Source organism: Pipistrellus hanaki (assembly GCF_964339955.1).
Source record: "Pipistrellus hanaki genome assembly, chromosome: 11".
Classification (NCBI taxonomy): Eukaryota; Metazoa; Chordata; class Mammalia; order Chiroptera; family Vespertilionidae; genus Pipistrellus; species Pipistrellus hanaki.
In genome coordinates, this window is record NC_140513.1 from 4,498,841 (window position 1) to 4,522,810 (window position 23,970).

Consider the following 23,970-nt stretch of genomic DNA (forward strand, 5'->3'; position numbering starts at 1 on the left):
TGCCTGTCGGCGCCCTGATCCCTCCTTTTTAGCTTCAGTCGCCAAGATGCGCGGTGGCTGCCGGAAGCAATTCCGAGGTGGTTTCCGGGATCGCGGTGATGTGGCCCCCCCGTCTCCCTCCCCTTCCAGAGATGTCGGAAGAAGTCCGACAGAAAAAATTGGCGGAGGCCAGGAAAAAGGTAAAAGGTGCCGAGTCGCGGCTCCCCGACTCAGCCCGGGTCCCTGGGCGGCCGGACCGTGGCCAGAGCCTGTGCTGCCTCTAGAGGCACACGGGACCAGACCCCGGGCGCCCCTAGGCGTCCCCCCGAAAGTCTGCTCCCAGCCCCGCCCCCCGCCCCCCCACTCCCAGCAGCCCAGCTCCCGCCCTCGCTCGTCCGCCCCGGGTGACTTTGGGCTGGTGACCCCCGAGGTTCCCGGCTCCAGGCTCGGCGCTCGCCTCCTGCCGCCCAGAACCGGACCGCCTGGGCTCCCGGGCTCCCAGGGCTTCCTCTCTGCGGGGACCCGGATCCGGGCCCAGCGCTCCCTTCCCCCAGCGCGGAGCGGCGACTCGGGCGTCGGTTGGGAGGAGTGGAATGCAGTTCTGTCACAATCCCCCTGGAAACTGTCATTATCGCCCTGAGCCCCGTGTTTGAATGCTGCGACCCAGTCTCCTAGTGTTTTCATCCCCTTTCGGGTTCTCTGGTCACGGCCCAAATTTCCAGTTTCAAGGGGACTCGGGACTATGGGGCTTAGGTCAGAAAGGTTTCAGGCTCCCTAGCTCTAGACTGTGCGTCATCCGTAGACACTGGTAGCGTGAAAAGCCTGCATTGCACTTGTGAGCTGAAACTGACCTGCATTGCACTTGTGGTTGTCACTGGGGAGAATGTGTTTGGTTTGGTTTGGTTTGGTTTGGTTTTCTCCCAGGTTTCTAACTCTCCAGAGAGACTTTGAAATTTTTTAATCTGAATTCTCATAGCTCATGTTCTAATTTCCGATGATTCTGGAATCAGATTGGCCCTCAGTGCTCTTTGGAGCGCTGCACTTCACGGCTGGCAATCCTTCCCAAGTCTCCTCTCAACATGGCGTGCTGGAGTGCCACAGGAGAAATAGCACCAGTTTTGCTGAGCTCTCTTGAGAGAGAAAAAGCCTTTTATGTTAATATACGTAGGAATGACATTTGCATAGGTTTGTAAGGTTATAATAGACTTCTCTGACATGGTGCTTGGGTTGTCTCTGTTACCGCCCCGGATTCTGTTACCGCACCGGTGCGCTTTCACTGCCTTCTGCCCCTAAGCCACATGGACGTAGAGCTTTGAGAAGTAGTGGTGTGCATCTCCAACAGATTCAGAAAGAAGGGCCCTTATGTCTGATCACTTAAACGGTAACCCCTTCTCCCTCTGGTTTTGTCCCCTGGCAGCTGCTGCTTTCTGGCATAACCCCAGAACTCAGAGCCAGAAGACTTAGTTGAAATGCTATGACTGCTTTTTTTAAAAAAAAAAAAACTTTGTTGCCAGTCCATTTCTTCAGTCATTATGTACGAATTGCAACACTTTGTAGGGTTGTTGTGGCATTAAGTCAGATGGCGAGTATGAATATTTTTTAAACGGTAGGATGGAACTCCACGGGTTTGTAGTCGTCAAGAGTCTCACCGCTTTTCCTTTTCGCAGTTGAGAGAATTCCAGCAGCAGCGAGGCATCGGCGCTCCTTCAGGAGCTAAGAAGAAAAAGAAGGCTAAAAATGGCAGCAGCCCCGAGACAACCACCTCTGACGGTCACTCGCCTGAGGATGTGAGTCCTGGCCTCCGGGGGTAGGAGTGCTCAGGGGGCAGTAGAGGGTGGAGGTTAAGGTTGTGGAGGAAGTATTCGGTACTGGTTAAGAATTCTGGGTTTGAATTCTTTTATTTTAAAATTAATTTTTATTGTTGAGGGTATTACAGATGTCCCCCATCCCCCCCCCCTTTTTTTTTATTATAAATTCTCACCCAAGGACATGCTTAGAGTGAGGAAGGGCGAGAGAGAGAGAGAAACATTTATTGGTTGCCTTCTGCATGTGCCCCCAATCAGGGATCGAACCAGCAACTCAGTTATGTGCCCTGACCAGGAATGGGACTTGCAAGCTTCCATTGCACAGGTCAATGCTCAACCAACTGAGCCACTATGGCCAGGCTTGAATTCTTAATTCTACCCCTCCCTCTGCTAGGAATACGTTCGGGGCAAATTGTTCAAGCTGTTGGGGCCTGTGTTTTCACATCAGTAAAATCGGGGTAATATTGTGAAGGTTAAATGACATTGTTGTTTTTATGTGAATCCCTTAATACAGGGCCCGGTGAGGGTAAATATCCAATGAAGGGTGGTTGCTATTGGTCCTGCTCATCTGGTGGCTTTTCTCACCCCCAGTCCCCTGGGGGAGCCAGGCTGAGAGAACAGCCAGCAAAGGGGCCCCAGGGCCTGGCTCCGGGGTTCAGTGAGGAGAGTCCAGGGGTACAGAGGAGAACCCCGGGCACTGGGTTAGGAAATTTGAGCCAGCCTCTGGGCAGCCTCAGGTAAATCGCTTCCTCCGACTGGCCTCAGTTTCCTCCTTTGTGAGATGATATTATTGGATCAGATTAGTGTCTTTCAAACTTATTTTTAGCTGTAATCCCTTTTGTTCAAGCAACCCTGTACTTGGAAGCCTGGCTTTTAAAGAGGAGGTGGGGTCCGGAGCCCTGCCAGATTGGTCCCCAGCATCCTGGGCCTGAGGAGAGGGCCTGCAGGGCGTATTCAGAGCTGCACTGGTCAGGTGACTCCACTCCACGTGACCGCTTCGCTCAGGGGGCTTGTCCATCTGTTCATTTGCGTTGATTCCTGCCTGTGGCAAGGCAGCCAGTGTCTGTTTGGAAAGGTGGCACCGGCCATGGTATTGATCCCCTTCTCTCTTCTCTAGCATTGAAATTCCCCGACCCCATCTCTTCTTCCTTCCCTGCCCCTCTTGCCTCTCTCTAAGCCACTTTTCTGTTTCTCCCCCTACCCTTGTTTTTGCCTTTTCGCTTCCTGTAGATTCAGGATATTCTGAAGGTGTTGGTGTCCGACCTTACCCATTCCAATGGGGTAGCGCTCGCCCCACTGGACGATTGGAAGGTGAGGCAGTGCTGAGACCCCTCTCTGGCTTCTCTCTCCCAGCTGCGCATGTCCCCGAGGCTTCTCTGGTTTGGGGGGTTCTCTAAACTCCGGCTTATTTTTTATGTTGCTCTCATTAGCCCTCGGCCTGCTCATATCTGCTTTTTTCACCTGCTTGGTTGATTGGGTTTGTTTTCCTTCCCCACCTCTTTTATCCTCTTGGAGCAGATGAGATGCACCTTGAAGGTTCAAGGTAATTTGGGAATAGCTTCCAGAACAGGTGTGTGGGGGTTGAGTTTTTTTTGAACCTCAAGTGTTTGAATGGCCAGTGGTGCTCTCAGACTAAGAGGTTAAAGAAAACCAAACCTTCAGGTCTTGCCCTGTGGGCATCTGTCCCCAAAAGAGCAATAGACTGCAGAGCAGTTTGTAATTTTTCAAGTCGATTAATTTTGGTTTGAGAGTCAGCTGTCTAGGGTCAAGAGAAAGGGAGTAAACATCAAATATGGACACAACCATATTCAGTGGGCCCCGGAGAAGATAGGGGAGGAACCAGGTAGAATGCCCACTGAGGGCGGCAGGCTGTGCTGGAAGGGGCCAGATGGAATGTGGCAACATTCCACAAGAGAAGAACTGGTTTTACATGGACTTGAGGCTGGAGGGGTGGCATTGGAGTCTGGTTTGGAGATCAGAGGTGGGTAACATCCCTCTGTATGGAGAAGGAAACATGGAAGTTCTGGGCCAAGGGCGTGGTACAAGTAACGGCCAGGCTTATGCGCTCACAGAGCACATTCCAGAAAGGCGGCAGCCTGGTGTGTGCCGGGCCAGGAGATGACGTTCTCCGGGTGTGATGTTGGCACTTCCTCCTTCATTAACTTCCTGGGGCACCTCTGCCAGGCCAGAGTGGGCTGAAATGGGGCCAGATCCTGTTGGAGGGGGCACAGGGTGGAGGCTGGGACCAGCCTGCTGGCTGGCGTTAGAGTATTTATCATCAGGCCTACGCACACCCAGTCGGTCAGGTCTCTCCAGGTGCTGTGACTCACCTTCTCAGCTCCGGCGGCGTGGGGAGGGCAGCACAGGCCGGAAGGAATTCTGAAGCTGGGTATTTACACTGATGATCTGTGCCATATCCTTCTGAAATGAGGATGAATATTCCCATAGTCCCTTCGTGCTTTTTTTTTTTTTTTTTGGTGTGTGTTTTTAAAATATTTTTATTGATTTCAGAGAGGAAGGGAGAGGGAGAGATACTAGATGTTTACTAATATATATTTAAGTTTTCAGAAAGGTACTTTTCCCCTCCTTTGCTTTTTTGTGTCTAATGCTAGGGATGAGTGGGAATTTAAGATGCCAGGAGGGACCTCGAGCTTGCTGGGGCCCATGGCTGGGAGGGTGCCCACCTCCCCCAAAGTCTGTCTGGTCAGCTCAGAACCCCTGCTCTGATCTATTAGAGTCAGTTGTACAGGTTGGCAAGGCAACAGCAGATTCCAGGGCCAAAGGTCACAGAGCGGACAGTAATGCAAATAACTCGACTCCACGCAGCTCCTCAGGTTCCGCAGCACTTGCCCTGGGGAGGGTGGCAGGTTGGGACTTTCGGAGGCCAGAGTTGAGGGTCCAGCGAGCAGGCACAGCTCCCCCGGCCCAGAGGTGCAGCCTCCTCCTCTGGGACCCAGCTTCGCCGGACAGCTCATGGCTCCCTGGCACTGTCCTTCGTCAAGCGTCAGCTTGTCACCACCGTCCTGTCTCTGTCCATCTGGCCCGTTGGATGGTAGCTCTCTAGAGCCAGAGTCATCTTCTTTGATTTTTTTACCGAGAGGAAGGGAGAGGGATAGAGAGTTAGAAACATCGATGAGAGAGAGTCATCGATCAGCTGCCTTCTGCACATTCCCTAATGAGGATGTGCCCGCAACCAAGGTACATGCCCCTGACTCGAATCGAACCCTTGAGTCCTCAGGCCAAACCGGTTAGGGCTAGAGCCAGAGTCTTAGACCAGGTGTCAGGCCTGAGCCCGAAGAGAGGCTTGGGGGTGGGGGGGCCCTCTTGTCAGCAGGTGGGCCAGTCGGGGCAGAGAGCGGCTCCCCCATGACTCCTGGTCAATCCAGGCTGCCGTTCGGTGGATATCCGCGGTGGATATCTCGCCTCTGCTTTCTCAGTGGCTTCTTGGTCGGGTGGTTGTGTTGGAGCTAGGAGGTTGGGGTGGGGTTACTTTTTACCCCAGGAACAGGGAGAGGCTTCTAGTTGGAAAGCTTCATTCCCGGAGAAGACCTGAGTCAGGCCAGCGCAGCCAGTGGTTGGTGGGAGGAGGGGAGGGAGGAGAGGAGAGGGAAGCTGTGCGGCCAGCTGTGAACCCGCTGCTTCATCGCTGCGCCCTCTGCCCAGCGGGGCCCAGGGGGAGGGTCACTGAGGCGCCGGCAGGCTCTCCCCTCTCCCTGATTGGCACGCCTTCCTTCCACCTGCCGTGGCTGCCACAAGTCGGAGCCTGGCACTGACGCTCCAGGGGAACAAGGCCCCCGTGTTCTGGAAAGGCTGCAGTCCTGCTTGAGCTCCGGTCGGCCAGAAGGCTGCAGGGTGGCCGAGCCCTGGGTGAGCCATGGCCACACCCCGGAGTGGCTCCCAGCATGTGTGACTGTCACTATTGCAGCAGCACCTGTCCTACCTGCTCCGCACCCCCGCTTCCATGGCAGCGAGAAGCCTCTCCCGCGGGTCCCCTGACCCCTCTCTTTTCCGTGCTAGGCGCCCAAAGACCACACGGCCCCCGCGGCACCGCCTGCGGATGACGCCATGTCACCTGGCGGTGTCCTCTCCCCCAGTGCTGCTTCCTCAGCTCAGGTTCGTGCCTCTCCCCCTTTGCCCGCGGCCCCTCTGCGTTCACCCCTCCTCTCGGGATCTTCCCTCCTTCAGGGGCTGGGTTCCAGGAGCCCCGCGCCTTCCTGCGGCCTAGGGTGGGGGAGGCCCAGGCCGGTTTCCCTTCAGTGTTGGGGAGCCGGCAGGTGGTCAGAATGAGCTCGGCTCACCCCACCCCTGGGTTCTCACCTCATGCGTTTCTTCCCAAACAGAATTATGATCCTGAAAATGTTCCTTTTGTCCTGTCTGAAAGCACGTGAGTGTCTCCTGTGGGGGCAGCAGTTGCTAGGCTGAGGGAGTCGGGGCAGGCCACTGCCCATGACCCCTTCTTCCCCATCGAGCCTCCTGCACCCCTGACTCCTGTGTTCACCCCCAGATTCTCTTCTACTGAGAGCCTGCGCCAGCTTTCCCAGCAGCTCAATGGTCTCGTATGTGAGGTACCCCAGAAACGGGAGCCCGGAGGGAGCTGGAGTGGGGAGGAGACACTGACGGAAATGGAGGCAGAGGTTCCCAAGAGGGAGGGGAGACCCTGGGAGCAGGCCCGCAGCCGGGTGAGGCTGAGCCTCTTCTCCGAAGCTGCGCAGATGGAGGAGTGGGACCAGGAGGTCCGTTACATCCTTCCCCGCAGGAAGCACAGGGGGAGGGAGAGCTGCTGGGGAGGGGGGGTGAGGGGAGAGAAGAACCAGGAGAGGTTGGCACAAAGGGGTTATGGGAAGAGGGGGCCAACTTAGGAGGCAGAAAAGGACGTTTTGCCAGTCGCTGGGGAAGACAGGAAGTCAGAGGCTTAGGCGTGGAGAGGGCATCTCCATGTGAGCTCTTTCATCTCTCCTAGTCTGCGTCCTTCGTCAATGGGGAGGGACTAGCATCTTCCGCTAACATAAAGGCTCTGGAGGTGAGTGGCTCTGGACTGTGGCCCAGTGACCCTGCAGGCCAGCCTCCAGACCCCAGCGGAGGGGGCTGGGTGCCCTGCTGCCAGCTGAGACCGCCCGGATACCCCCAGCCCTAATGATTGCTCTCTCTACCTCTCCCCCCACCCTCCTCCATCTCCTCCTCTCTGCATGCGCCTCAGAGCCGGTACCAAGAACTATCCCTAGCCCTGGACTCCAGCAATCTAACAAACAAACAACTCAGTAGCGAGATAGAGGAATTGGTAAGAGTCCAGTGGGGGCCCCTGATTCCATGCTGCCAATCTGAGAAAGGGGCCGGGGGCCCTAGTGCCAAGGGAGAATGGGGTGCCGGGGGCCTAGGCCTCAGCTGGAGGGACCCTGGAGTGCGGAGCATGTGGCATGGCTCTTCTGTGGCTGCCCTCTGTGCCTGCTCTGTCCTCCGTACCCACTGCTTGTCAAACCTTCTCCACACTCGCCCTGGGGGCACTCTTTCTCTAGGGAAAGTACTAGCTTGACTGTTGTGTTCTGGCCCTGACTCTGCCCCTAATTTGCTGTCTTTGACCTTGAACAAGTCACTTCTCTCTGGACTTCAGTGTCCTGAGGGTATAGAAGTAGAGGGTATCTAAAGTCCCTTTTAGCTTAAGAAATCCAAGATGGAAAGGTCCTTTTCGTTCCTGTATCTCTGCTGTTGAGGACAGAGCCTGTCCCGTGGGGTGTGCTCAGTAATATTCGTTGAGTGAGTGAATGGATGAGTGAATGACTGAACGCCCGTCCACACCACGAGCTGGCAGGGTGTCTTTCCCTCTCAAAGCCCATGGCTAGAGTTTTATGTCATTGTCCACTCAGGAATCCAGGGGCCAGAACCACCCTGGACCCACAGTCTCCCTTTAAAAGCCATTCCTGGTCCCTGTCCGTCCCTCCTTGGTCCGGGGAGCATAGTAAGGGGGACATAACCTCAGTCACCTTCCTCTGACTCTTTCCACAGAAACGGCAGAACCAGGAAATCGCAGATCAACTAGAAAAGGTAATGTGATTTCTTTGTCTCCTCATTACACGGCCGAGGGGCTCGGAGGAGGACTCGGCCTGGAAAAACGAGGGGCCCACCTCTCCCTCCCCCGCTCCTGCCCCTACCAGCCTGGCCTCGCTGGTGGGCTTGTCCCGGGCCTTGGTGGCATTCTGGAGCATGTGCTTTGCTGTTTGATTCCTCCTCCCAGTAAGAGGTGCCTCCTCTCCCCCCGCAGGAGAAGCAGGAGTATAAGCAGAAGCTCGCGAAGGAGCAGGGGGCGCTGAGGGAGCAGCTGCAGGTGAGCCGGCAGGAGCGTGCTCCCGTGTCCCCCGGCGTGTGCTTCCCCCTCTCAGCGCCTGTTCGGCTTTTCTCCCGAAGGTTCACATCCAGACCATAGGGATCCTCGTGTCCGAGAAGACAGAGCTACAGACGGCGCTGGCCCACACGCAGCAGGCAGCCAGGCAGAAAACAGGTGGGCGCCCGCGCCCTGCCCTGCTTCCTGCTTCAGCCCGGCACTGGGCCGGCCATGAGCGGCCGTCCTTCTCTGGGCTTCGTCTCTGTCCTTCCAGGCGAGGCCGAGGACCTGGCTGGGCTCCTGCAGTCCGCCCAGCAGCGCGTCGGCGACCTGGAGCGGACGCTGTGTGCCGTCTCCACGCAGCAGAAGCAGGCGGACAGGGTGAGCCAGCAGCGTCTCCGAGGCGGGAGCGGGCCTCAAGTTCCCTTTAAAAAAAAAAAAAAGATTATTTTTTTCTTTTTAAAAATCTTCACCCAGGATATGTTTTCCAATTTATTTTAGAGAGAGAGGAAGGGAGAGGGAGAGAAACATGGATGGGTGGCCTCCTATACATGTGCCTGCCTAAGGGATCAAACCCGCAACCTGAGTGTGTGTCCTGACCGGGAATCAAACCTGCAACCCTCTGTGCACAGGACAGTGTTCCAGCCAACTGAGCCACACTGGCCAGGGCCACAGTCCCTTCTTCGGCATGGCGTGTGCTGCCAGCAGGCAGCGGGCCATTTCCCACCGCTTTCCAGTTGGGTGGTTGTTGGAAGCACTGTGGGTGAGGTGGTTGCTGTGGTTGTTGGGAGTGTGCTGTCCAGAGCGAGCCCTGGATATAGAGCCCAGATCCCACGTGCCAGCCCCGCCCTTACCTGGCAGGGGGCCTTGGCCAAGTCCTAGGCACAGAGCAGTATTTTTATCGTGTTGCCGTGTGTAGAAAGGGGAGAAGTGTGTGTCTGATGTAAGTCACGTCTGAAAGGACCCATAAAATCCCAGGGGAGAGGAACAGGCTGGCTGGGAGACATGTCACTTCTGTGCCTTTGAGTTTGGGGCTGAGTCAGTATCATCCATTAAGGTAATGAAAGATTTGCCGAAACTGGTTTGGCTCAGCGGTAGTCAGCCTGCGGACTGAAAGGTCCCAGGTTCGATTCCGGTCAGGGGCATGTACGTTGGTTGTGGGCACATCCCCGGTAGGGGTTGTGCAAGAGGCAGCTGGTCGATGATTCTCTCATCGACGTTTCTAGCTCTCTAGCTCTCTCCCTTCCTCTCTGTAAAAAAAAAAAAAAAAAAAAAAAAAAAAAAGATAATGAAAGATCACAATAAAAATGTAATCTCCCCCCCCATATTGTGCCACCCCCAGACCTGAGTGTTCAGCCATAACTCTTAAGTGATGTTAGGCAAGTGAGATACCCTCTGATGCTCCGTGGTGCCCACCTGTAAAACGGGAGCAATGACAGTAACTGCTTCCTGTGGTGACGGTGAGGGTTCACGGGGTGGCACAGTGCTGGGTAACGTGCCACGTGACGAGGCTGATGGTGACGGCAGCACTGCCCGCTCTCCACCTGCCTCTTCCCCCCTCACCCAGTTCTCACCAAGAGCAGGCGAGAACTGGGCTCGGAAGTGCTTTGGCAAAATGCAGTGCGACTGCATGTGAGAAAGCGTCGCTGTTACTCTCCGTCTGCCACACACCTGACCTCACCTTTCTGTGTTTGCAGCACAACAAAGAACTCACCAAAAACCGCGATGCCCTCAAGCTGGAGTTATACAAGAACAAGTAGGATGGCGGGGAGGGGGCCGGGTGGTGTGCTGGGAAGCGGGAGGGATACGAGTCGCATGGCGAGGAGGTTGTCCAGGTTGGACACGTGCAGCCTGACTAGTCCTTGCTGTGCTGGCTCGTGCTTAACCTCATGCACCTCGTGTCCTTTTCTCTGTGACTCTGAGGTCCCTTTCCATGCCACTAGTCTGCGGCTCTGTGGTGAGGGCGGTGGGTTGATGCCACGGTAATCCTTTCTGTCTTTATTCATGCCTTTCTCCCTGCCTCTGGCCACAGCAAAACGAATGAAGACCTGAAGCAGGAGAACTCGGAACTGCAGGAGAAGCTTCGGGTCTTGGTGACTGACAAGGAGGCCTCGCAGCTCAGGGTGGAAGAGCTGCAAAAGAAGCTGGAGATGTCGGAGCTGCTGCTGCAACAGGTGAGGGCCTGGGCCAGGGAGTCCCGCCCCTCCTGCTGGGGCCAGGCCTCTGGGGTCCCAGCCAGGAGCTGGAGAACTTGGATCCTTGTTCTGGTCCTGCCATGGAATCCTCCAGATTCTGATAAAAAATCTACAACTGGGGGCCCTGCCCTGAACTGTGGAATCAGAATCTCGGGGTTTAGGGATTTGTCATTTTTGCCTTTAAAGGCATCCTGATTGAAAGCCATTGTTTTATAGATGACATTGATCAGTCTGGCCCCGAGTCTGTGTTCTTCCTTTTGGGGGACCGAGCCACCAGGTGGTCAGGGTGCTCCTCCTCCTCATTTTCTCCACACTGAGCACCAGGGTGCTCCTCCTCTTCCTTTTCTCCACACTGAGCAATTCTCTGCCTTCACAGAACTAACTTCCTCCCACTGGGGTCTTTCTGCCCTCCAGAGCGGCACAGGCAAAGTCTCAACTCTTTCCCAAGACAGCCCTGCAGGCACTTTGAAAGGGGGTGTGTGTGCGTTCCCTGTCTTCCCCAGGACCTTTTCTGAGCTAAACACCCTCCTGATTGCTGTCTCCCGGATGTGACGTGGTTGTCAGGGACCCCAGAGTGAAACACCATTCTTCAAATTTCTGGCCTGGGCAGCAGGCAGATAGGCAGTCTAGCAAGTGGCCGGCTGGAGAGATGAAAGAGCCTCAGGGTGCTCAATGGCTGCTCATACCTTTGACCCAACCGCTCCATCTTGAGGGCCAGCCACATGTGTAATGTCACTTGCTGTAGCCGTCTAAAAGGCCCTCAGGAAGGGTATGAGGGAGGTATGCTATATGCATATGTTGGACTGCTGTGTAACAGTTACAAAATTAAATATACCTTGTACGCAGCAAAGTGAAAGTAAGTTGCAGAACCATATGTGAATGAATCCCAAGACAACACATATTGGGAGGACTGAATCGAGTGGAAAGGTGGGAGGACTTGGAACACTCATTGACTAGCTTACACTGAGTAGTAAAGATAAGCCTATGGATGTGGTACTGACAGAATGAGGCTACAGCTCTTCGTTGACCCTGAGTTGTTCAGACCCTTTTGGGGAGCATTGTGGGGGACCACCGGGGCTCCCCGGATCTAACCTCATTCTCCACCATCCAGTTTTCCAGTCAGTCGGAAACCCCCGACAGGAAGGAGCAGCTGCAGCAGGCGCTGGAGGAGCGGGCGCAGCTGGAGACACATGTGGAGCAGGTGGGGCTCTGCAGAGGGAGGGGTGCGATGCCCAGGAGTGGGAGGGGCCGGTGCCAGCCCCCGCTGACTTCTGCGCCCGTTCTTGCAGCTGAAGGAGCTGCTGAAGCAGCTCCAGATGGAGAGAGACCAGTACGCAGAGAATCTGAAAGAAGAGAATGCCATCTGGCAACAGAAGATGCAGCAGATGTCGGAGCAGGTGAGGTGACTTCGGCCCCCACCTTAGATAGGTCGCTTGCTCTCTGGGCACCTGTGAAATGGGAACCACATCACTTGTGTGTGCAGGTAGATGTGTATGTGTTTGTTTTTTTTAATTTTAAAAATTTTATTGTGAGAGAAAGAGACTGATTTCCACTTATTTAGGCACAGTTGGTTGATTCTCATATGTGCCCTGACTGGGATAGAACCCACAACATTGGCTCATGGGGACAGTACTCTGACTAACAGCCACCCAGCCAGGGCTGGGTGTGTGTGCTTTGTAGGTGGGGGCAGAGAGAGAGATGGTCACATGGCCATTGGCCCATCCCCTCCCTCCATTCTCTCTGTGCTTTGGGCAGGTGTGCAAGCTGAGGGAGGAGAAGGAGCAGAGCGTGAGTCAGGTGCAGGAGCTGGAGACCAGCTTGGCCGAACTGAGGAATCAGATAGGTAAGTTGAGACTGGAGTGATCTGGGAGCAGGACTCATGTTGGGGAGCCCGAGAAGCTGGCTAGAATGCCCCCAGAAGGGGGGCAGATGGGAGGACACTGGCACTGTGTACCAGGTGCTGACAAGTCTTGCAATCTCTCTGAGCCTCAGTGTCTCCATCTGAAAAAGGGTGGAGTGTGCACTGTCCACCCAGAATGGTCTGAGCATGAGAATGTGGAGAACTAACTCCATTGAAAGTAACTTGAAAGATTGAACCTCATAGGAGTGCGGGAATTACTAGCAGGAAGCCAATATTTGGGGTGAGGAGCCCGAATTAGCTGTGGACCAAGAGGCGAGAGGCCCTTCTTGTGTGCTTGCCTCCTCAGCTGTCCCCCCACCCCAGGAGCCCCCGGCAGGGCCCTCGGAGGCAGAAGAGCGGCTACAAGCCAGAGCGGAACAGCTACAGCAGGAACTGGAGGTCCTGACGGGGCAGCTGCGGGCCCAAATCCAGGACAATGAGAGTCTGAGTCGCCTGAATCAGGAGCAGGGGCAGCGGCTGCTGGAGCTGGAGCAGGAGGCCGAGCGCTGGGGCGAGCAGGCGGAGATGCGCAAGCAGATCCTGGAGGACATGCAGAGCGACCGCACCACCATCAGCCGCGCGCTCGCACAGAACCGCGAGCTCAAGGAGCAGCTGGCCGAGCTGCAGGACAGTTTCGTTCGGCTGGTGCGAAGTCTTCTCCTGCCTTTGTTTTCCCACCTTTAGAATGGGGTGGTGTGGTCCTTAGTGAACTGGAGCCTATGAAGGCATCCTATGACCCAGAGAGGCCATGTGAGGAAGCGGGGAGTGGGGGGTTCTCTCCTGCTTCTACCCTTTCCTGAACTGTGTGTGTGTGTGGGGGGGACAGCGGCAGGGGGAGGTCATCAAGTTCCGGTGTCTCCAGCTGCATTGAGTGGCCACTAATTGCTTCTCTCTGTGTCCAGACCAACGAGAACATGGAGATCACCAGCACGCTTCAGACGGAGCAGTATGTCAAGAAGGAGCTGGCCAAGAAGCTGGGCCAGCTGCAGGAGAAGCTGGGGGAGCTGAAGGAGACGGTAACGCCGCCCCAGCCGAGAAGGGCTCAGACAGGCACTGGCCTCGGGTGGAAGCACTGGGCAGGGATGAGCTGGGTGCCGGGGCCAGAGCTGAGGCAGCTCCTGCCTGGAGAGAGTTCTTCAGAGCCTATGACTGCGCTGCCCTCTGCCCTCTGCCCTCTGCCCTGTACAGGTGCGTAGCCTGTGCTGTGGGTCAGCTCCAGAGGCATTTAGCTCGCTCACAGGGGAAGAGGTGTGGAATTTGGTGGGCGGCTCTTTGCAGTCAGCCCTGGCTTCTAACCTCAGCCCCACTAGTCACATCTCTGAGCTCAGTTTCCTTAACTTGAAAGGGAGACTAGCACTTTCCTCATAGCGGCCTGAGGATTAAACAAGAATCACGCATGTAAAGTCTCGGGCATTTAGTGTGCAACTTAGCAGATACTGGTTGGCGCACTCTGCTTTTCCACAAGCCTGTGCCCAAAGTGAAAACAGAAAGCAGGTTGTTATGAGGTATGAGCCTGGGTGAAGGCGGCATGGGACTCTGGACAAGGGAGGCAGTCGCTGAGGCCCTGGAGTGAGGAAGCCAGGGGCCTGGGCAGAGGCCTGGGCAGGGGGGTCTGTGCTGGTCTCCTCAGAATCGGGAAGCAAGCCACCACTTGCCCTCACGCCCAGGGCCTTCCTGCAGGTGGAGCTGAAGAGCCAAGAGGCCCAGGGCCTGCAGCAGCAGCGGGACCAGTACCTGAGCTACCTGCAGCAGTACGTGGCCGCCTACCAGCAGCTGGCCGTGGACAAGGAGGCCCTGCAGAAGCAGGTCCTGGTGCACTCCCAGCTCATGGAGCAGCAGCAGCAGGAGGAAGTTCAGAGCCAGGAGGAGGCCAAGCAGGCCCGCCAAGCGCTGCAGGAGACCCAGGTGAGGGAGTCGGAGTGCTGGGCCGCTAAGCCCTGAGAGGGAAGGCCTGCAACCTGTGTCCCTTCTCACGCTCTCTCCTGGCCCCTTAGGGGCTCCTGGAAGCTGTCAACCAACAGAACCAGCAGCTACAGGCCCAGCTGAGCCTCATGGCGCTGCCTGGGGAAGGTAATTGGAACTACCCAGAGGGAGAGGCCCGAGCCCGAGGAGGAGGGGGACTTTTAGCAGCAAAGAGCTGGGTTAGAAGAGACCTTTAGGACTGCGAATCCTTTCCTCTGGGGTCCGTGAGGCGGGCAGAGCTGGGTCCCGAGCTGTTTTCCTGGGCTGCTCACTGCCCTGTGGGGTTGTCTGAGGCCCTCTGGCTGCCCCCACAGGAGATGGACTGGATGGAGAGGAGATGGAGGAGGAGGCCCCCCGGCCAAAGCTGAGTGTGCCGGAGGATCTGGGGAGCCGAGAGGCCATGGTGAGCTGACCTCCCTGCCCTTTGCCCGTCCCACCTGCCTGCCTCTGAGGGCCCTTCTCACCTCTTGGTTTCTGCCCTCTAACTTCTCTTGATTCCCAACCTCTGCTGGGAGCCAGTGGTCAGACTCCACCCATCCCTGACCCACGGATGTGTCCACAGAGGCCCTGTGATGGGAGGGTCCTCGCTGCCTCCCGCTGTGCTGCGCATTCCCCCGCAAAAGCGCACGCACACCTCCTGCCCGCAGGTGGAATTTTTTAACACGGCCTTAGCCAGCGCCGAGGAGGAACGGGCACAGCTGCGCCGGGAGCTGAAGAAGCAAAAGCTACACTGCCGGCGCCTGGCGCAGCTGGCAGCCCCGTCCCAGCGCAGGCTAGAGGCGGGGACCCCAGCCCCGAGCGCCGAGGGGGGCGGTGTGCCTGCGGAGACCCACCAGGCCCTGCAGGTGGCCATGGACCAGCTGCAGGTGAGCGAGTCCCCTGGCCAGGGCCAGGGAGGGTGGGAATGGGCGGGCAGGCGGCTGCTGAGCCCTGACCCTGCTTGGTGGCTGCAGAGCCGCTTTACAGAGGTCATGCAAGCGAACGTGGATCTGAAGGAGCGGGTTGAGGAGCTGGAGCATCGCTGTATTCAACTGTCTGGAGAAACAGATACTATTGGTGAGGGGCAGGCCAGGGCCTGGGGCAGGGGGCACTGTATGGGGGGTGGGGATCCCCAGCAGCTGAGCCCTGTCCCCCCTCTTCGCAGGAGACTACATCACCCTGTATCAGAACCAGAGGGCAGTACTGAAGGAGCGCCACCGGGAGAAGGAGGAGTACATCAGCCGGCTGGCTAAGGACAAGGAGGAGATGAAGGTAGGGCCAGGGCCCTGACCGCCTCTGTGGGCGGGGCCGGGCCGGGCCGGGCGGGGTTGCTGAGTGCCTCTCTCTCCAGGTGAAGCTGCTGGAGCTGCAGGAGCTGGTGGTGCGCCTGGTCGGTGAGCGCAATGAGTGGTACGGCAGGTTCCTGGGGGCTGCCCAGAACCCTGCCGGGGAGCCCACGACAGCACCCCCGGCCCCCCAGGCAGCTGGCGCTGCTCCCAGCCAAGGCGGTGAGTAGAGCTCGGGGTGGGCGAGCGGGCAGGTGGGCGGGGGGCGCCCTCACAGCACTCAGAGCCCTGCCTTCTCCAAAGATCTGCACGAAGTGAGCCTGGCGGACGGCGCGGAGCCCGGCCCTGCTGCGCTCGAGAACTCCACCGCCCAGCAGATCATGCAGCTGCTGTGTGAGCTGCAGAGCCCGCAGGAGTACCCGGGCCTGAGCAGAAACCCCTGCATCCCCTTCTTCTACCGGGCCGACAGCGACGCTGGCGTGAAGATCATGGTGATCTAGTGACACTACCCCTGGAGAATTATAATGGGGCGGCAGGGATGGGGTGCAGGGACCGTGTGGGGAGAGCCCACCTGGTCCCTGCACCCCATCCCTGCCGCTCCCATTATTATTATAATGCAAGAATAAACTTATTTATTAATAACATATGACAGAGGAAGGAGGTGGAGATGGGTTGATTCGACTCTATTTGTTTTATTTCGGAATAAATGGATTTAGCCATACTGCCTTTTGTGTATGTGTGTGTGTGTGTGTGTATTGGTTTTTAAAATATGTGATTTCAGCCGAAACTGGTTTGGCTCAGTGGTAGAGCGTCGGTCTGCGGACTGAAAGGTCCCGGGTTCGATTCCGGTCAAGGGCATGTACCTTGGTTGCAGGCACATCCCTGGTAGGGTGTGCAGGAGGCAGCTGGTCGATGTTTCTCTCTCATCAATGTTTCTAACTCTCTATCCCTCTCCCTTCCTCTCTGTAAAAAATCAATAAAATATATTTTAAAAATATAGATATGTGATTTCAGAGAGAGGAAGGGAGAGAAACGAGAGAAAAACACTGATCGGTTGCCTCCTGCATGGAGCTCGCAACCTGGGCATGAGCCCTGACCGGGAATCGAACCATGACCTGGTTCGTAGGTGGACGCTCAGTCACAGCCACGCCAGCCAGTGCGTGTGTTTGTTTCCGGTCACTGGGTCTTGGGCCCTGTGCCTGGGTACCGAACAGGAAGTGAGGGCTGCTAGCAGAGGGCAGGCTTCTGCATTGTGTGGAGCCCCAGGGGGTCTGAGCATGTCAGAGATCCGGGCCTGTCCTGTGCTGCTTGGTAAAGCCTGGGGGACTCCAGGGGGTCAGCCACAGCCCTGCCTGGATGGCTGACAGACTCAGAAGACTGATCTAACCCTGGGGAGGGAAAGCAGCCGACTTCCAGGCCAGGTGGTTTCCATTCCATGAGCCTGTTTGTTCAGTCTCTCCACCCTGCCCGCCCACACCCCACCTCCTCCCTCCAGGCTGATGGTGCGCCTGCCCCCTAGTGGTCAGAGCAGGATTCACAGGATGAGGGCCTGCTAATACTCAGGTGCTCTCCCAGTAGCTGTGGAAAGGGTGGGGCCTGGCTTTATCATTCCTTACAGCACCCTACAATGGCTGGGTCCCCCCACCCCTGCACCCCGATGTCAAGCCCTCACCTCAGTGCCACGGACAAACAGCCACCAGAGGACACACGTTTCCCCATTGTCAGAAACGGGCTTTATTCTCAGCCGAGAGACAGTAAGACTGGTAGCGGTCAGAGAACCACGCAGCTGCCAATACAGCGCCCTGCGCAGGAGGGCGGGTGGGATGGCAGCAGAGGGGGCTGGCTGTCACGGCTGGGTGGGCATGACAGGGAAGCTCGTCAGAGGTGGCATGCTTTGGAGGATGCCAGGGTGACAGCGTGCCCTTATAGCGGGGCCACAAGACGCCTCAAGGACAGCACGGTAATTCCAGCACTAGAGGTGAGGCCGTGGCAGCCGTATCTGTGCACGTATATATATCTCTGTATAATATATGGTTATTTATAGATATTTATAGAACGGAGCGGGAGAAATACCACTGAGGGGCACAAGTTTCACCAACGTCACGCTGGGTGTGTCAGCTCACCACTACAACAGACTAAGTCACAGAGGAAGGGGAGGCCGTGGGGCTGGGAGCCACTGTCGGTCACAGGACAGCCGTCCGGGCAGGCTTGGAAGGAGAAGTCTCCGAGGAACAGAGGGATCTGCTTAAAGGTCGAAGGGGGGCCTGGGGCTCTCAGGACGGGATGGACTTGCCTGACCCGATCGGCTGGCAGTTGGAGAGGAAACAGAGAGAGAACAGGAGAGAGGAGGGAGAGAGCTGGTAAGGCAGGGCAGCTGCGCCCGCAGGGGGGTGAGGGGAGGGCGGGGGGGGGGGGGGAAGAAAACGCAGGTGAAGGTGTGGGTGAGGATTCTGGAAAAGACAAGAAAGGGAAGGTGGGAGGGAGGAGCTGGAGATGGGGCGGGGCAGAGCTTTGTGGGGTCTGGGCTGGAGGCCGGGGTGGCCCTCCCCTCGCCACGCACGCTGGTCTCTCACACACCACCAGGCAGTGCACCCACAGCTCCAGACACATGCTCAGCCCCCTCTGGCTTCCTTCTGTGGTTCCCTATCCTGAACCCACTGGCCGCGGCCGCCACTAGCGTCAGGGAGGACAGGGCTCTGAGCCCCAGGCAGCAGCCGCCAGGCCCGATGGAAAAGGCAGGAGAAAGAACACTTTGAACCAGGAGGGCAAACCCACAAGGATGGCTGGAGGGAGCCCTGGAGGCCTCTCTGGGGGTGCAGAGAGCCCAGGAGCCTCTGAGGGACCCTGGGGAGGTGGAGGACAGGCGGCTGGGTGCCAGTGGCCACAGGCTTATAAGTCTAAGAGGGGAGCCTCGGGTGGTCGGGGGACCGCAGGTCGCGTAGGTGAGGCTGGGCCCTTCCTGCTGGGGAAAAGCAGAAGAATGAGAGTCAGCGGCCGGGACCGAGGCAGGCGGGTTCACTGGGCGAGTCTGCGGCCCAGCTGGGATGGAACTCGGAGGGCGGAGCAGCGGGCCCGGCCTGTGAGCCCTTGGCTGGCTGGGAGCTTCAGCTGGGCTGAGAAGGCTGCCTCCAGGCGTGCACGCCCAGGCGTGGCAGCACCAGGGAGCAGGGGAAGGGCCTCGCCTGTGAGGTGTCCTGGGCCGATGGCGTGGCTAGGACCCAGAGGCTTTCAGAGCCTCCTCCCGAGATCACTGCGTAACAGAGGTGGGACTCTGCCCTCCTCTGCCCTCTGGGGGATTCGGGTCCTCCCGGGCTGTGAGCTGGCTGACTGGGAACGAGTATGGCACCCCAGGGTGACATCCCAAGGCTGCCTGAGCCCGAGCTCCCTGCCCCTACACCATACACCACAGCTCTCTGCCCTGGCAGCGCCACAGAACACCATGTCTGCCAGCTCGGTGCGGAGCCTGTCCCTAGAGCCCCCAGGCTCCGCCTCGGAGATCCTGAGCCGTGGCACTGAGTCCCGAGGCTCGCTGAGAAGGGAGGTGAGAGCAGCTGGCAGTGAGGACAGAAGGAGGACAGAATAAGTCTGGAGCTGCAGAGGGAGAGGGGGAGCCTGGCTCTGAAGGCCCGGTGTGCCCCGGTGTGGAGCTGGTGCAGCAGGGGCAGACACACCACTCATGCAGCAGGCCGAGAGGCATGTACCTACCGTGGCTGACTCCTCAGGGGTCACTGATAGTGATTCTGAAAGACAGCACGAAATCAACATGGCAGTTCACACGCACGGACAGGGCAGGCCTGGGGGTGGCGGACACGCTCACGCACACGCACGGGCGTGCACACAATGCTGTGAGGCCCCACAGCCCCGCATGCACACGCTGACACACATGCCCACAGACAACACGCATACACCTCTCCCGCCTCCCCCTGCCCAGCGCCCCCACTGGCTGGCACGTGCAGCATGGATCGGGGCATGCAGCCACTTGGCACACGGAAGCACACGCGTGGCCTGAGTCACGACACAGAAGCTCGCCCGCATACAGGAGGCATTTGCACCAGCTCCCTGCACACTCATGCCTGGCACGCTCAGAGGGCCGTCTGCAATGCTCCGGAGAGGAGGTTTTGCTTTCTTAGGGGCCATTGTCATTTCTCTGCCCCAGAGCCTTCCATGGCTCCGTTACCCACCGTGTTGGGTCCTAACAAGTCCAACCTTTCTGTGGTCTCTGAGGCTTCTTCAAGCTGTCCCATTGCACCTAGCCCAGTGGTCAGCAAACTCATTAGTCACCAGAGCCAAATATCAACAGTACAACGACTGAAATTTCTTTTGAGCTAAATTTTGTAAACTTAAACTTCTTCTAACGCCACTTCTTCAAAATAGACTCACCCAGGCCGTGGTATTTTGTGGAAGAGCCACACTCAAGGGGCCAAAGAGCCGCATGTGGCTCGCGAGCTGCGGTTTGCCAACCACTGACCTAGGGCAACCTTTGCTTATTCTTCCTCGTTCTATCTGCACTCTGCTCTGGCCAGCGGCTCTCCTCACTGCATCCCACACAGCCGCTCCCAACTGCTGCCGCCCGGAGCCTTATCTCCGTCAGCACCCAGGCCGCACTGTCAAGCTGCCCTGTGACTCCCTGAGTCTGCTCTCTCCCCTGAGGCAGGGCCATGCTGTGCCAAATGTTGCCTGTGTGTTAGCAAAACGGGAGTCAGGGCAGGTACCAAATCTTCCAGTTCCGTACGTCAGACCTCAGCACAGACCCGGGCATGTCAAATGTCCTCCAGAATCTGGACTCACGTTGGAAGTTAGCCAAGGGCTCGCAGAGCCCCATTTGTGGCTAATGAGGCATTCCTCTAGCCAATGTCCCCCTCGGTCCCCACACCAACCCTGGGAAAAACGCAGATGTTAATGATCGCTTGGTAGAAGGGAAACGGAGGCCTTGGAAGAGACATGCCTTGCCTACAGGCCAGAGCGAACCAGGACCTCTGAGCTGCTCTTGGTCAGCACCGTGCTGCCTGCTTTACCCATCCGCTGTGATCACGGATAACAGAGAGCAAGCCTCATTGCTGCTGCCTCATGAAGGCTGGACCCATGACCCTACCCTCCAGCCACCTGGAAACATAAACAGACGCTGTGGGTCTGCTTTGTGCTTCCTCAGACAGCGTGTCCGGTGGGCACAGGGCAGACTGCGTTAGACACCAGCGTGAGTGTCCTTAAAAGAGGGTCATGGATCAAGAAGCAAAGCCACGGATGAAGTAGAATCCTTTTCCCTGAAGGTCTCTGGGAAAGGGTCAGCCTTCACCCGCTCCTGTCCCACACTCCCCAGGTGGGCCCAGGACAGTAGGGCCAGAGGCAGGGGAAAGGAAGACAGCCATCGGGTGGTCCCATGGCTCCCGGGCCCTTTCCCAGCGGCTCCTACCCCTTTGCCTGGGTGCCATTCGTACACTCTCACACCCGTGTGCACGCCCACACTCATATCACACACCTCGCTGGTCACAGTCACAGCCGGGCCTCTGTCCTGAGGCAGAGGCGGGACACCCTCCTGGGATGGACAGCTCAAAAGAGCCAGGACTGGGAGGTGGGGACGTCAGGGGACCCCTGCGTGTTAAGTGAACAAAATCCACACATTCCAGGAAGACCTGGGTTCAGATCCTCACACCTAAGGTAGGGACTGGGTAAGAGAAGTGGAGGCAAATGGAGAAAGGGAAGGAAGGAGGAATGCAATATGTGAGAGATAAGAGTGAAAAAAGGAGGGAAGCGCCATGCAAGTGCTGGAAAGAAGGGGGCGGGTGGGATGAGCCCCATCGCCCCCTCCCCAGAAACGACCACCTCCGGGACTCAGCGCTCCCTAGGGGGCAGGCTCCGCCAGCCCTCGGCCCCACCTCCGGGCTCCGGCACCCTCTGGCGGCCAGGGCCGAGGCCGCCGCATCCGGCCACCTCTCCCTCCCGGCCACGCCCGCCCGGCGGCCTCTTCCGCGGCTTTCCACCCCTACTCACCTGGGGACCCCGGGCGGGGCGCGGTTGGGGCGCGAGGGCACCTGGGGGGGAGGGCCGAAGGGGTCAGGGGAAGCCCCCGGCCTGGAGGGCACGGGGGGCGCCGCCCCCAGGGCGGACCCAGCAGGCGGAGGCCCAGGAGCAGGGCCCCGCGACCCGGGCCGGGCTGGGGGCACGGCGGGGGCTCGGCGCTGCGGCGTGGGGCTGGACGTGGGTGACCTGCGGGCGAGAGGAAGCCGAGGACAGGAGGCCGGAGATGAGCCGCTCCGCCCCGCCGGAAGCCCCGCCTCAGCCCCGTGCAGGCCCCGCCCACGCACGCAAGCCCCGCCCCACGTGGTTGCCGGAACGTAAGCCCCGCCCCCAGGGACGCCCACGTTCCAGCTCCGCCCCGCCCCGCAGCCAGCGCCCCGCGGAAAGCCCCGCCCCTCGCCAGGCCTCGCCCTCTCTAAGCCCCGCCCCTCGCTCCAGTGGGAGCCGCCCCGGTGACGCGGGCGCGCCACTGCCCGGTCCCGGCCCTCCGCCCGCGGGCCCCGGGCTGCGGGGCTTTGGTTGGGGCCGTGGGGGCCGGCCCTGGTACCTGCGTCCAGCCGGTACACTCTGCACCTGCAGCCAGGAGTCGTCCACGGGCGGCGGCATGGGCGTGCTGACGGTGGTCGTGTTGATGTCGCCGATGATGCTGAGCGCCTCCTTCAGTGCGTGGTACATGCGCAGCATCTCATCGCGCCGCTGGGCCTGCTCGGCCGACTCCTCCATCAGGGTGTTCTGGTCCCCGCACGAGTACAGGTTGGCCAGCAGCTCCGAGAAGATGAATTCCTTGGTCTGTGGGCAGGCAGGCGAAGAGAGGAGAGGAGTGGGACCTGACGCCTTTTCTGCCCGCCCCGCGGGGCCCTGCTACGACCGTGCCCTGGACTGGAAGTTTTGGGGGTGGAGGTCTCTGCCTAAACTCTGAGATCTCCCCAGTTTCTTCTCCCCCCTCCCCCCTTCCCCCAGCCCTGGTCCCCTGCCCTTTTCTCAGATGATCCAGAGAGGAAAAGTGACCTGTTCAAGATCACAGATCCGGAAGGACACTCAGGGGCTATCGTATATCTAGGAAAACCCTTATGCAGCATTTTTCAGCCTCACTTTCCTCGCCTGTGAAATGTGCTGGTTAAACCCTTTCCAAGGACTTGTATCCTCCACTGGACCAAAACAAGGAAGGTAGTTGAAAATGTTCTGAGCCCTGGAGCAACAGGTATCAATGTGCTTGGATTGGGGGAGATGTGAGTGTCGGGGTGTAGGAGAAGGGTACCTGGCCTGGGCTGTGGGATATTCATGGAGAGATGCTGAGTTTTTTTACATCAGAGGCCTGCGGCTTATTTATTATTCAAATATATGTTGAACAGCTCCTACATGCAGGCATTGTGTTGCTATCCACTTTATATTAATTTATTCCTCAACTCTATTATTATCCACTTCCTATATAATAAAAAGCTAATATGCAAATTGTCCCCTCCATGGGGAGTTCCACCAAGAGTTTGACCAGGGGGCGGGGCCGGCCAACCTCCCGTGTCCCCCCCCCCAGCTGTGCACAAATTCATGCACCAGGCCTCTAGTTTTAAATATAAACAGGCTCAGAGAGGGTAGTTCAATCGCTCAAAGTCAGTCAGCAAATCTGTGGCAGGATTTCAAACACAGTTCTAATTCTCCAGGGCCTACACTTTTTCACTGAGCCACAGGTGGTAGTGGATTATGGAGTGTGTTTTAAAACATGGTCTGGGTGTTCTCAAAAGATGCAGATTCCTGGCCCTCCTGAAAACCTTCCGAGCAGGTTTGGGACTTTGGCATGTGAACCACATTATACGGTTTTCTACTGGATGGTTCTGGTGTGGACCTAACCCTCCCTCCACCTAACCTGGCCGCCCGCCTCCCTGGTCTCACAAGAGCACCCGCCCCCCGCGGGGTGGGGCACCCACATTGTTAATCATGAGGTGCATGATGGTCTTGGGCATGAGGTCCCGCACGGTCTTGTTGACGATGGCCATGTACGAGTCCACCAGGTTGCGGATGGTCTCCACCTGCCGCTCCAGCTGCGGGTCCATGGAGTGCATGAAGTTGTCCGAGCCGTTCTCCTCCGTCTCGCTGGCCTGCCGCGGGGAACAGAGGGCATCAGGGTGCTGGACCCTCAGAGCCAGGATCCAGGCACCCCAAGGTCTCGGCCCCTCCCGTCTAACGGTCCCTGGAACATGCAGGCACCCGGAGAAGCACCTGGCCTGCACACATGGACACTGGCTCCCCCATATGCTCTGGCTCTCGGGGCTCTGCCCGTCCCAAAGCCCCTCAGAACCCCGGACCCGCGTTTAACCTTTCTCTGACTCTCGAGCTTAGAATTTGCCTCAGTTTCCCAGTCCATGAGCTGGGAAGGGACCTCTCTAAGGCCCCTTGGTGATTCTAGAGACCTGGCCAGAGGTCGGTTGTGCCCGGCTGAAGGGGAGGGCGGGGCACACTCACCTTCTCCTTGTCCTGGGCGGCCCACGCCAAAGCCATCGAGGCCACCACACCAGCACGGCCACCGCCGGCGAGCACA

General features: G+C 58.0%; 2 protein-coding genes across 17 annotated transcripts in view; one reads left to right on the forward strand and one right to left on the reverse strand.

Moving 5' to 3' along the window:
• Nucleotides 1-26: 26 nt before the first annotated feature.
• GOLGA2 (golgin A2) lies at nt 27-16,143 on the forward strand. 7 transcript variants are annotated; one of them, XM_084899894.1, is made up of 27 exons: nt 27-179; nt 1,647-1,766; nt 3,015-3,095; nt 5,802-5,897; nt 6,125-6,168; nt 6,289-6,349; nt 6,745-6,804; nt 6,982-7,062; nt 7,785-7,823; nt 8,041-8,103; nt 8,184-8,277; nt 8,375-8,481; nt 9,798-9,856; nt 10,133-10,274; nt 11,407-11,496; nt 11,585-11,692; nt 12,051-12,138; nt 12,503-12,840; nt 13,098-13,211; nt 13,876-14,100; nt 14,190-14,265; nt 14,472-14,560; nt 14,805-15,023; nt 15,111-15,213; nt 15,302-15,408; nt 15,488-15,644; nt 15,726-16,143. In XM_084899894.1, exons 1-27 carry the CDS (start codon nt 99-101, stop codon nt 15,920-15,922), a joined length of 3,039 nt encoding a protein of 1,012 aa, XP_084756020.1. In that variant the 5' UTR covers nt 27-98; the 3' UTR covers nt 15,923-16,143. The 7 variants fall into 7 exon arrangements, with proteins under 7 accessions (XP_084756020.1, XP_084756021.1, XP_084756023.1 ...); XM_084899895.1 differs by having other exon boundaries at nt 6,289-6,340; XM_084899897.1 differs by lacking the exon at nt 6,982-7,062.
• Nucleotides 16,144-17,132: 989 nt separating this feature from the next.
• Nucleotides 17,133-23,970, reverse strand: part of DNM1 (dynamin 1) — a 44,352-nt gene continuing 37,514 nt past the window's right edge. For 3 of the 10 annotated variants that reach the window (XM_084898288.1, XM_084898292.1, XM_084898286.1), the window contains 5 exons: nt 23,895-23,906; nt 23,360-23,530; nt 21,985-22,226; nt 21,411-21,626; nt 17,133-18,384 (listed from right to left, as the gene is read on the reverse strand). In XM_084898288.1, coding sequence (XP_084754414.1) covers nt 18,312-18,384; nt 21,411-21,626; nt 21,985-22,226; nt 23,360-23,530; nt 23,895-23,906 — 714 coding nt within the window. In that variant the 3' untranslated portion in view covers nt 17,133-18,311. Of the gene's footprint in view, nt 18,385-19,127; nt 19,163-21,410; nt 21,627-21,984; nt 22,227-23,359; nt 23,531-23,894; nt 23,907-23,970 lie in introns of all 10 variants that reach the window. The other 7 variants (XM_084898293.1, XM_084898291.1, XM_084898289.1 and 4 more) reach the window with 4 other exon arrangements.